The following is a 13118-nucleotide window of genomic DNA, read 5'->3' as shown; positions in this document are numbered from 1 at the left end:
ATTTAGGGCCTGTGGATAAATGCATTGGTAGGGAAGAGGAATTTAGGGTATGTGGATGAATGAATTGGCAGGGGGGAGGAATTTAGGGTCTGTGGATGAATGTATTGGTAGGGGGGAGGAATTTAGGGTCTTTGGATGAATGTATTGGTAGGGGGGAGAAATTTAGGGCCTGTGGATTAATGCATTGGTAGGGAGGGGGAGAAATTTAGGGCCTGTGGATAAATGCATTGGTAGGGAGGGGGAGGAATTTAGGGCCTGTGGATAAATGCATTGGTAGGGAGGGGGAGGAATTTAGGGCCTGTGGATAAATGCATTGGTAGGGGGGGAGGAATTTAGGGTCTGTGGATAATTGTATTGGTAGGGGGAGGAATTTAGGGCCTGTGGATAAATGCATTGGTAGGGGGGGAGGAATTTAGGGTTTGTGGATAAATGTATTGGTAGGGGGAGGAATTTAGGGCCTGTGGATAAATGTATTGGTAGGGGTTGAGGAATTTAGTGTCTGTGGATAAATGTATTGGTAGGAGGGAGGAATTTAGGGCCTTTGGATAAATGCATTGGTAGGGGTGGGGATTTAGGGTCTGTGGATGAATGTATTGGTAGGGGGGAAGAATCTAGGCCCTGTGGATGAATGTGTTGCGAAGGGGAGGAATTCACGGCCTGTGGATGAATGTATTAGTACGGAAGGGGAGGAATTCAGGGCCTGTGGATGAATGCATTTGGAGGCAAGAGGAAGTCAGGGCCTGTGGATGAATGCATTAGGAGGCAGGAGGAATCTAGGGCCTGTGGATGAATGCATTTGGAGGCAGGAGGAATTCAGGGCCTGTGGATGAATGCATTCGGAGGCAGGAGGAATCCAGGGCCTGTGGATGAATGCATTTGGAGGCAGGAGGAATACAGGGCCTGTGGATGAATGCATTTGGAGGCAGGAGGAATCCAGGGCCTGTGGATGAATGCATTTGGAGGCAGAGGAAGTCAGGGTCTGTGGATGAATGCATTACGAGGCAGGAGGAATCCAGGGCCTGTGGATGAATGCATTTGGAGGCAGGAGGAATCCAGGGCCTGTGGATGAATGCATTTGGAGGCAGGAGGAATCCAGGGCCTGTGGATGAATGCATTTGGAGGCAGGAGGAATTCAGGACCTGTGGATGAATGCATTTGGAGGCAGGAGGAAGTCAGGGCCTGTGGATGATTGCATTTGGAGGCAGGAGGAAGTCAGGGTCTGTGGATGAATGGATTATGAGGCAGGAGGAATCCAGGGCCTGTGGATGAATGCATTTGGAGGCAGGAGGAATCCAGGGCCTGTGGATGAATGCATTTGGAGGCAGGAGGAATTCAGGACCTGTGGATGAATGCATTTGGAGGCAGGAGGAAGTCAGGGCCTGTGGATGAATGCATTAGCAGGCTAGCTATTTTTCGATACTTGCTTTATAAATAGCTTATATAACAGGCATAGGTAAAGTATGTCAATTATAGATTTTATTAAGGGTGAGGGAAATTATTAACTTTATTGATATGTTTGTAATAAATGAAGAAATACACCGAATTGCAAAATCACAATAAAATGCATTGTCTGAATTAGTGAGAAAAAAAATATAATACCGATAGGATAAACCAGGTGGCTACCTGCATTAGGAAAATATAATTAGATATTGAAAAGGAATGAAGAGGGAAGACCCACTTGCTATTTAAACAAACCGAAGGGTATACGTGATTGCTGTTATAGGAGGAGAAATATTTCCACAGTCATTTACACAAATGATGTAAATTACACATATAGCTATCATTGTGTACTTGTGTTATCTAACCATGTCTGATAAAACTCAATTCTACCTAAACTAGGCAAATCATTCTCCCTCTACAAATTTTGTCCCAAGATGCCCATCATCTCTTGAGTTTAAGACTACCCTGATTTAGAAATATTTAATCTATACATTCAATTCACTGCTGACATTTTAATTCTATGATGCATTAAATTCTCCCTTACACAATAACCAACAGGATTGATGTAGTCACCACGTCAATCCATAAAAGTGATATATTGGAAGCTGTTCCTTCTATCAAAAACCCCTCTTTGCTTTTGTGGTTTTAATTGATTATTTTGTTTTTAATCTTTACTTATTTATGATATCAGCGTCAATGACCTTAGATGTCAGGATGCCAGAAAAACTTCAAATCAATCCATCTATGAAAATCCCGTCTCCAATAACTCCCCACTTCCATCAGAAACCTCCTTACCGTCTTCACTTCCATTAACTTAATACTCATGAATTATACGTGTTTTATATAATACACAACACACACATTATATATATATATATATATATATATATATATATATATATATATATATATATATATATAGATAGATATATATATATATAGATATATATATATATATATATATATATATATATATATATTAGTTAAATAAGCCATATACTTATAATACATTAATGTGTGGATTCTCTTACCGACCTCGGGATCAGAGCCCCAGGCGAAACCACTCAAAGACAATAGCTTCTGACCGGCCGGCAATAGAACTCTGGTCCACGAAACTTGTAACAACAGTGACATACCACAATGTCACTGTCCCTTGCCCCTGCCATTCATGAGTGGCCTTTAAACCTCATGTGTATCCCCTACCGCCACTTCATCGCCTCCAAAATCTTCCAGGTCATGGTCAGCGACAACTTGGCGCTGCCGTTCAGAGACGAGACCTTCGACGCCGCCCTCAGCATTGCGGTCATCCACCACTTCGCCACCACGGAGCGGCGCGTGAGAGCCTTGAGAGAATTAGCGAGGATCCTGAGAATCGGGGGGCGCCTTATGATCAGCGTATGGGCCATGGAACAAAGGCATAGAAAGGTAGGAATTTTTCAGTTCAGCTTCCACTTTCCTCTTGGTAAGGGTAGAAGAGACTCTTTAGCTATGGTAAGCAGTTATTCTAGAAGGACACTCCAAAATCAAAACATTGTTCACTAGTCTTGGGTAGTGCCATAGCCTCTGTACCATGGTCTTCCACTGTCTTGGGTTAGAGTTCTCTTACTTGAGGGTACACTCGGGCACACTATTCTATCTTTCTTCTCTTCCTCTTGTTTTGTAAAAGTTTTTAGAGCTTACATAGGAGATATTTATTTCAATGTTGTTAGTTTTCTTAAATTATTTTTCCTTGTTTCCTTTCCTTACTGGGCTATTTTCCCTATTGGGGCCCCTGGGTATATTGCATCCTGCTTTTCCAACTAGGGTTGTAGATTAGTAATAATAATAATAATAATAATAATAATAATAATAGTAAAGGCTTTATTAGCCAGCTTCGAGTCTTAAAGCGGGGTTTACACGATCGAACAGTTCGTCGAACCCCGGTTGACGAACGTGCTTGTCAAACAGTTCGAAGAGGTGGAGTCAGCCACAAATGCATAAGGTTTGTGGACAATAAAGCCCCGCCCACAAAAGTCAGTAGAAAGCAGACTTTCTTCAAACCGTTCGACGAACGTGTTCGACAACCGAATACCCCGTTCACACGTTCGAACATCACTTCAAACGCTTATCTGTCGAACGGCGTTCGACGAACAGTTCGACCGTGAAAACCCACTTTTATTGACCCTGGGGAATCTATCAAACCTTGCATTGAATGTTATATTGAACAGGCTGATATGAGTCACTTTTTATAGTTTATTAAATAAACTAATAAATCTTATGAAAGATCTATTATAATGTTGTTAATCTTGTAATTAATTTATTTCCTTATTTCCTTTCCTCACTGGGCTATTTTTCCCATTTGGAGCCCTAAGGTTTATAGCATTCTGCTTTTCAATTAGGTAATAATAATAATAATAATAATAATAATAATAATAATAATAATAATGATGATGATGGTGATGGTGATGGTGATGGTGATGATGATGATGATGATGATGATAATAATAATAATAACGATAAACATAACAATAACGATAATGATAATGATGATATCAATAGTAATAACAAAAATAATAATACTAATAATATTAATAATAATAACAATAATAATAATAATAATAATTATAATGATAATAATAACAACAATAATAATAATGAGTAATATTAAAAATTATTACAATTATTACTATAATAATAATAATAATAATAATAATAATAATAATCTCCAGTGACTAACGTGGCATGACTCCTTTCAGTTTGAGTCGCAGGATGTCTTGGTCCCGTGGCATCGTCCCGAGCAGTCTTCCAGTGATGATAAGACGTCGAGCGTCGAAAGAGACTTGAATTCCACCACCACAGATGATGATGATGTTTTGCACTACCACGCTCACAATCACAGTGATAGTGATTCTTGCCCTTCCAACAGGTGGGGCCGGGGGCGGGTATTCTTTATAATTCTTGGTTTATTTGGTGAATTGTTGTGGTATGCCATGGAATTTCTAACTTAATTATAATTTTGGGAAAGCAAAACTATTTATGCTACATATTTAACATTTTAGTATTTTATATATATTATGATAGTGGATTTTTTTTTTCAAGCAAAATTATCACTACACCTATCTTGCAAACAAAAAAAAAATTATCTAGATTACGACAGTGCATTTTTTCAATACAATTATCACTGCACCTATCTTGCAAACAAAAAAAAATATGATAAAAATATTTAGATTATGACACTGCAATTTTTCAAGCAAAATTATCACTGCCCCCATTTTACAAGAGAAAATATATCTATCTATCTATATATATATATATATATATATATATATATATATATATATATATATATATATATATATAATATTCAGATTATGACACTATTTTTTCAAGCAAAATTATCACTGCACCCATTTTGACAAAAAAAAAAAAAATAAATAACTGCAAGGATTGCCCAAAGATAAATTTTCCATGTTCTCCAAAGGGATTTTGAAACCTTTTAATAAGTGGTTCAGGGTTTTGAGAATCAGTCATAAAACTCTATGAAACTTTCACTAAGTTATAAACTCTCTCAAAAGACAAACTGGAGGACTTCATATACATGAATTAAGGCTTGTTTCATATATATAAAAAAAAAAATAGTTGTTTAGCTATCATTCCATTTACAGCAAAGCCTGTGAGAACGAAGTAACTGAACCTAACTATATGACCTTTTTTAAATAAATTTCCCGTAGAAGTTCTATAATTCAGAAACCTATATGGCCTTCATTTATTATAAGAAATAAACTACAAAACAAACAGTCGCTTCAGGCATTTTTTGTACTGGTTTATATAAAGTCATTGGTTATACCTAAAACTGTTTGAAGAATTTAGCAAAATTAACTAAGGAAACATAATATCACGAAAATCTAATACTTTTACTAGTAATAAAAACTATGCTATAGTTTATCATCTGCAGAATCCAGACAGTACTAGAAAACAATGATGAATGTATTCTTCTTGCATAGGTAAAAATAGAGAGTGGAAACTGGTCTAGGTGCTACAGCATAAGGAGATCTATGCTCAGACCTCAGGTTTCTTGTTGGACTTAAATGCAACAAAAGCAAGTATTCTGAATGGTCACGATAATTTGGTGGCGGGAAAATAGCATATGATCACTGCATGCAACTATAGTCAGCGCAAAGATTCCGGGCGAAATAAGCCCCACCCCTTGATGGCGTCATAGCCAATCACGTTGTCTCCCAAGTTAGCAGCAGTCACAATACCACTACTTCTTCCCCACCGTTATCCCTACATTAAGGGGTCGGTTGCCTGATGTACCCTTTCCAATACCTTCTATCAAAGGCATCCTTTTCCACCAAACATCTCTCCACATCATCCTTTCCCTTATTTCGCCTTCTAATTCTTTGCTTCCCTCTTGATCTTCTCCTCTAACAAGTTCCTCCCAAGTCCTCCTCAGTCCCTCCCCCCTATCCATTCTCAACATGTGCCCACACCATCTCAATCGTGACACACTTATCTCTGTAATCTTTACAACACCTGCCATTCTTTTTATTTCATCATTTTATGATCTTTCAAGCAGTGATATTCCCATAAACCATCTCGGCATTCTCATCTTTATTCTTTCAAGCTTTGCTTCCTCTTTTCGTCTTGAAGCCCAAGTTTCTGATCCATACATTAATACTGGTCCTATTACTGTGCTATAGATCTTGACTTTCACCTTGTTTGCATTTTATTATCACATATCACTCCTGCTACCTCAATCCAATTTCCCCATGCTGCTTTTATCTTATTCTCAACTTCAGCCTCACATCCTCCCTCTTGATTTTTAGTAGATCCCAAGTATCTAAATTTGTTCCTGTTTTATAACTGCGCCTCTACTTTCATGTATGGTTATCCGGTCCTTGTCTTCCTTACTGCTCACCATAGAGTTAGTGTTATCCATATTTACCCTTAAGCTATCCCTTTCCAAAATATCTTGCCACTCTACCAACCTTCTCTGTAATTCTTCCTCATTTTCAGGAGCAACACAATACATCCCCTTACAAATTTCAAACTATACTAACTTAAAATCACTGTAAGAGAATGTGTTGTCACAGTCATTAACGCGGGAGACAATTTGATTGGCTATGATGTCATCAGGAGGTGGGACTTGACTATGACGTCATAAAGAGGTGTGGCTTATTTCGCCCAGAATCTCTGCGGAGACTATATCTGGAGTGGGGATGGTCCTAATTAAACTGTTTCGATACATTAACATTTCAAACCAACCTACTAACATATTAGATAAGTGATTACCAACATGCTTACAAACTTTATAATCTCCTAGAAGTACATTGATAAAAATTCTAATTACCTATTAACCTTATTTCTGACAAAGGTTTCTATGAATAAATCGCCTTCTATTATCAAGAATTATGAATATCTAGGTTAAGTAAATGTAATATATTATACTACATTCGTTTTTTTTCTTTTCTGGTAAATACATGAATGCTCTAACCAACGAATTCTTAACTAGCACAAGTTAGATTAAATTTTCCGCCTAGTTGATGCCAATTGAGTGATTGACATTCAACATTAATTTGGAAAAAGGAACAAAAGTTATATTTTCTTCCTTTGGTTTTTAAAACCATATATATATATATATATATATATATATATATATATATATATATATATATATATATATATATGTGTGTGTGTGTGTGTGTGTGTATGTATGTAAACTAAACACCTAGATAAAATCACCCGTCATCTACTCAAATTGCTTATCACTTGCTCAGACTTACGTAAAATTCAATAACCAATGTTAACAATCTCAACCATCTCCCCTTTTTACACACGATGAGTACATGCCCCTTTCTCCTCCTGCAGGTATGGGAGTCGCAGGAACGGCCGGCGGCGCACGAGATCTCGTGCCATAGACCCGGCTGGGGCAGCCTCGTCGTCCCAGAGCTCCTCCGACCTGAGTAGCCCTAATGAATCTTGCTACAGCTTTGTACGTCGGGCACTACAGGTAGCCACCGACACTAGCAACCAGGTTGATTGAGGCGGATAGAGCGGTGTTTGTTCCCTGTGTTTATATCTCTCTACACTAACTTCTTCCATATTGATATATTATTACTTTCGTTTACTTAACCCCCTATATTTTTTTTTTACATTGGAAAATATATATTCAAAACAGTCAAAAAGTTGTGGCCATTAGAATTCTTAAACGGTACGATAAACTCCTCCCATCTACGTAATCCACGATATTGCATTCCCGTTTTCTATTTGTAATTTCAATGGACTTAAATTATTCCGATTTAGGATAAATAAGAAGCATTGTCTCAATGGCCCCAATTTCACCTCATCTATACTCAATTTTTTTTAATGAGGCGCATTTGCACTTATTCGCAGAGGTGCCCTTTTAACACGGAAAAGTTTCCAACTAGCTGATTGGTTAGAATTATCTTGGCCAACCAATCAGCTGGCAGGAAAATTTTCATTTGCACTTACTCGTAGGGGTGCCCTTTTAGCTCGTTAAAGTTTCCAACTACCTGATTGGTTAGAATTATCTTGTCCAACCAACCAGGCTAGTAGAAAACTTTTCCGAGCAAAAAAAACACCCCTGCGAGTCGGTGCAAATGCACTAGGAAAAGTTTCCAACAAGCTGATTGGTTAGAATTATCTTGTCCAACCAACCAGCTAGTAGGAAACTTTCTCGAGTAAAAGGGGCATCCCTGCGAGTCAGTGCAAATGCACTCGGAAAAGTTCCAACTAGCTGATTGGTTAGAATCATCTTGTCCAACCAATTACCTAGCAGGAAACTTTTCCGAGCAAAAAAGGCACCCCTGCGATTCAGTGCATATGCGCTCGGAAAAGTTCCCAACTAGCTGATTGGTTAGAATTATCTTGTCCAACCAACCAGCTAGTAGGAAACTTTTCCGAGCAAAAGGGGCATCCCTGCGAGTCGGTGCAAATGCGCTCAGAAAAGTTTACAACTAGCTGATTAGTTAGAATTATATTGCCCAACCAATGAGCTAGTAGGAAACTTTTCCGAGCAAAAAAGACACCCCTGCGATTCAGTGCAAATGCGGTCAGAAAAGTTCCCAACTAGCTGATTGGTTAGAATTATCTTGTCCAACCAATCAGATAGTAGGAAACTTTTCCGAGCAAAAGGGGCACCCATGCGAGTCAGTGCAAATACGCTCGGAAAAGTCCCCAACTGGCTGATTGGTTAGAATTATCTTGTCCAATCAATCAGATAGTAGGAAACTTTTCCGAGCAAAAGGGGCACCCCTGCGAGTCAGTGAAAATGCGCTCAGAAAAGTCCCCAACTGGCTGATTGGTTAGAATTATCTTGCCCAACCAATGAGATAGTAGGAAACTTTTCCGAGCAAAAGGGGCACCCATGCGAGTCAGTGCAAATACGCTCGGAAAAGTCCCCAACTGGCTGATTGGTTAGAACTATCTTGTCCAACCAATCAGATAGTAGGAAACCTTTCCGAGCAAAAGGGGCACCCCTGCGAGTCAGTGCTAATGCGCTCGGAAAAATTTCCAACTAGCTGATTGGTTAGAATTATCTTGTCCAACCAATCAGATAGTAGGAAACTTTTCCGAGCAAAAGGGGCACCCCTGCAAGTCAGTGCAAATGCGCTCAGAAAAGTTTCCAACTAGCTGATTGGTTAGAATTATCTTGCCCAACCAATGAGCTAGTAGGAAACTTTTCCGAGAAAAGGGGCACCTCTGTGAGTCAGTGCAAACGCACCTCATTAAAAAAAGTTGAGTATGATTCATAATTTTTTTTATTAAGAGGTGAGGCACACTTATATTTCTCTCTACGTAAAACTCGTCTTCTCATTTCTGTGGATTTTTAAATACTTTTAGAAGATATAATTCAGAATTGCTGTAAACTACCTCTTCTTGCCCAGCACTTGCATGTCTTCTTACCAGAGACACTTTTATCATCCTCTCAATCGACTAGATTTTGGTTTCTGATATTTTTTGAAGTTAGAGAGAGTTAAAGCCAGCGGTGTCTATTCACAATAGTAGTGCAGCTTAGCCATTTTATGCTAGATTTTTTTTAAAAATAGAAAGCACAAAATATTTTATTTTGTGTTTGTCGTTTTATTGTAGTTAGTAGCATTAGATGAGCACTTTTCTTAGAATATATTATTTTTTTGTACTACGGTAAATGCTCTAGTACTCTAGAGTAATTTTTAATGCTGTTATGGCTTAGCAAAGTATTAAGTAAATTAATAGCAAATTATGTGATTTAATTATAATTTTAAGAGTATATTTGGAGCACAGTTTCAATCAGAGACGAAAATGCATTTCCACCCAGAAAATGAATTCGAGTTTATGATTAACATGTCCCAAAATAACATATAGGCCTATTTGCTAAAACCTATTTCTAAAACTAATTTCATCCTGCCTGTCTTTTATGGTGGGCGTTACTTAAGAGGTTACTTATGGAAGTTACTTATGATAAAAGATTCCGTATGAATAACGTTATAATTCTTAGCGCCAGCAGAAATCCAATGGGCTATGCATATCCTGTGTTAATTTTTTTTTTCAAATTTATTCATATTTGTCATTAACCAGTAATTAAAAAAAAGAAAAATATCGTGTTAATTTTTTTTTTCATATATTTCTTGCACCGCATTCATATTTTTCATTAACCAGTAATTAAAAAAAAAAAATATATATATATATCGTGTTAATTTTTTTTTTCATTTTTCAAATATTTCTTGCACCACATTCATATTTGTCATTAACTCAGCAATTAACAACAAAAAAAAAAAAAAAATATCGTGTTCTCCAAGTGTTATAAATTATTCTTCTAAACTCAATGTTCTTTACATTGCTCTAATCAAAAGCGGTATCTATATTTCATGAGAATAGCAAGCCCTACAATAATCCCTTTCGTAATCCATTGTACCTAATTCATTGGATGTAATTCAATTAATGCATGTAGAGTACAGAAGAAGATCCCGGACCTTTTCCCGAAAAGGTAAGTATATACTGCAAAACGTATCTCAATTAATTAAGCATTAGTTACTTTTTCCACATTGCGCATGGTCAATTTCGTATTTTCTTTTTACTCTTCCGGAGAAAATAAGAGAAAAATGAAAGATTCGATATTATTTTATTTGGACGTCTTTTTGAAAGTTTTCATTTTAAATCCATTTTGTATATGCAGTTTATTTTTCATAAATGACACTAAACAACGCGTGACATTGTTATTTTATGTGTACATACATACATACATACACACATATGTATACTGTATATATATATATATATATATATATATATATATATATATATATATATATATATATATATATATATATATGTGTGTGTGTGTATGTGTGTGTGTGTGTATCTGTGTATTATTATTATTATTATTTTTATTATTATTATTACTGCTAAGCTACAACCCTAATTGGAGAAGCAGGATGCTATAAGCCCTGGGGCCCCAACAGGGAAAATAGCCCAGTAAGGAAAGGAAAGAAGGAAAAAGTAAATATTTCAAGAACAGCAACACCACTAAAATAAATACTTCCTATATAAACTATGAAAACTTTAACAAAACAAGAGGAAGCAAAATTAGATTGAATAGTATGCTCGAGTGTACCCTCAAGCAAGAGAACTCTAACCCAAGACAGTGGGACCATGGTACAGAGGTTATGGCACTACCCAAGACTAGAGGACAATGGTTTGATTTTGGAGTGTCCTTCTCCTAGAAGAGCTGCTTACCATAGCTAAAGAGTCTCTTCTACCCTTACCAAGAGGAAAGTAGCCACTGAACAATTACAGTGCAGTAGTTAACTCCTTGGGTGAAGAAGAATTGTTTGGTAATCTCAGTGTTGTCAGGTGTATGAGGACAGAAGAAAATCTGTAAAAGAATAGGCTAGACTATTCGGTGTATGTGTAGGCAAAAGGAAAATGCACCGTAACCTGAGAGAAGGACCCAATGTAGTACCGTCTGGCTATTCAAAGGACCCCATAACTCTCTAGCGGTAGTATCTCAACGGGTCGCTGGTGCCCTGGCCAACCTACTACCTACGTATTTGTTGATGGTATATTACAATTAAAACAAAATCAAGAAAACGTAAGAATAGCCTATAATCTCATCCATAATATATATATATATATATATATATATATATATATATATATATATATATATATATATATATATGTGTGTGTGTGTGTGTGTGTGTGTGTGTGTGTGTGTGTTCGCACGCGCTCGTTTATACACAATATTTATCTGTTGCTTTACTTCCATGTATTCCCGCATTTTCTGAAAAATGGAAACCTTACTGTCCCTGTGAGCTAGGCATGGGGATTTGAGTGGACCATTGCTCTACCTCAGGAGTCACCAATATCCATTACCTGTCCCTCTCCAACCCCAGGTCCGCGTTTGGGTGGAGAAGTGGCTTGGGCCCTTGCAAAATTGGCATTATATCCAGTCTCTATGAGTCTCCTACCTTGTTTCTCCTGTACATGAGTGACACTGAAATCTATAACATCAACCAAGCTTTCAATGTCTCTAGGTTGGAACCACCATAATCATTAACGGATTGTTGAAAAAAATATGCATATAACTTAGATGACACTTTTAGAATTGGTGAAAATTGAAAGATTTCTCTCATCAATCACTGTTGTTTTACAAGAGAGATTGAAATATTTCTTTTGAGGTCACTAAAATAATAGAGAAAATATTAAACCACAATGCAGAGAGTGGAGTTTTTAGAGGGTTTAAAGGCCACTCATGAATGGCAGAGGCAAGGGACAGTGATATTGCTCTAGCAAGCAGGACAATGCACTAGAGACTGCACATATATACATATGATCAACACCCAAGCTCCCTCCCCACGCAAGCTAGGACCAGGGAGTGCCAGATAAAGGTTGCTGATTGCTACAGCAGGTAGACTGTATAGGCTTCCCTAAGCCCCAATCCTTAACTCACAAGGATGGTGAGCTTGCAGCGGCTAAAAGAACTAACGAGTTTGAGCAGGACTCGAACCCCAGTGTGGCGATCACCAGTCTGGGACGTTACTAAATACGCCACTATAACTAAAGGTTTTTTCAGGGGATGCTAAGAATGATCTGGATTGTACAACGTCTCAGCTCGACATTTTTAGACCATTCAATTAATTTTTGCACACAATAATTTCAGCAACTTTATTGCAATCTTAGTAGCTGGATGAAATGTATGGAGTTCCAGCGAACACAGAAAAATACAGTTAAAAATTTGCCGTGAAAACGATAAAAATCATGGAGTAAATATGTTGCCGGACATTTACCGTTTTAAAAAACGATATATTGATGAAAAGGAGTTATATTACGGTCATCAACCCCTAAAAGATAATAAATAAATAGGTAAAATTACGGTCGCCTGTATTTTACTGAAATACTGCTGAGAACAATATATTTTTACGGAGAATAACAGAATAAAATTAAGATTTTTTTAAACAGTGTAGGTAAGTATAGTAATAAACCTGCAGACCCAAGATTGAAATCAATGTTTGAAATTTCCCATTAACAAAATCAATAGCATCATTCTCTGCTGCTAAGTCACTTAGTTTCACAAATTTCTTTCAGTGTGCTTTATTAATACAAGCCCTTTGTAATCTCGTATAGGTGGATCATCATTGTTACCTAAGAAAACTGAAACTTGGTAATCAGTACTGAGATCTCAATATAACGAA

General features: G+C 37.2%; 1 protein-coding gene across 2 annotated transcripts in view; it reads left to right on the top strand.

Annotated features, from left to right (window-relative positions):
• The window catches only part of fid (fire dancer), a 214091-nt gene that overhangs the window by 181352 nt on the left and 19621 nt on the right, over positions 1–13118 (top strand). Inside the window, exons 5-7 of one of the 2 annotated variants that reach the window (XM_068377033.1) lie at positions 2674–2865; positions 4176–4345; positions 7291–7432. In XM_068377033.1, coding sequence (XP_068233134.1) covers positions 2674–2865; positions 4176–4345; positions 7291–7432 — 504 coding nt within the window. Of the gene's footprint in view, positions 1–2673; positions 2866–4175; positions 4346–7290; positions 7457–13118 lie in introns of both variants that reach the window. The other variant, XM_068377032.1, reaches the window with a different exon arrangement.

The sequence above is a fragment of the Palaemon carinicauda genome, chromosome 7 (genome assembly GCF_036898095.1).
Source record: "Palaemon carinicauda isolate YSFRI2023 chromosome 7, ASM3689809v2, whole genome shotgun sequence".
NCBI classification, from domain to species: Eukaryota; Metazoa; Arthropoda; class Malacostraca; order Decapoda; family Palaemonidae; genus Palaemon; species Palaemon carinicauda.
The sequence above is the reverse complement of the archived record's forward strand: the minus strand, read 5'-3'. Positions and strand labels throughout refer to the sequence as shown.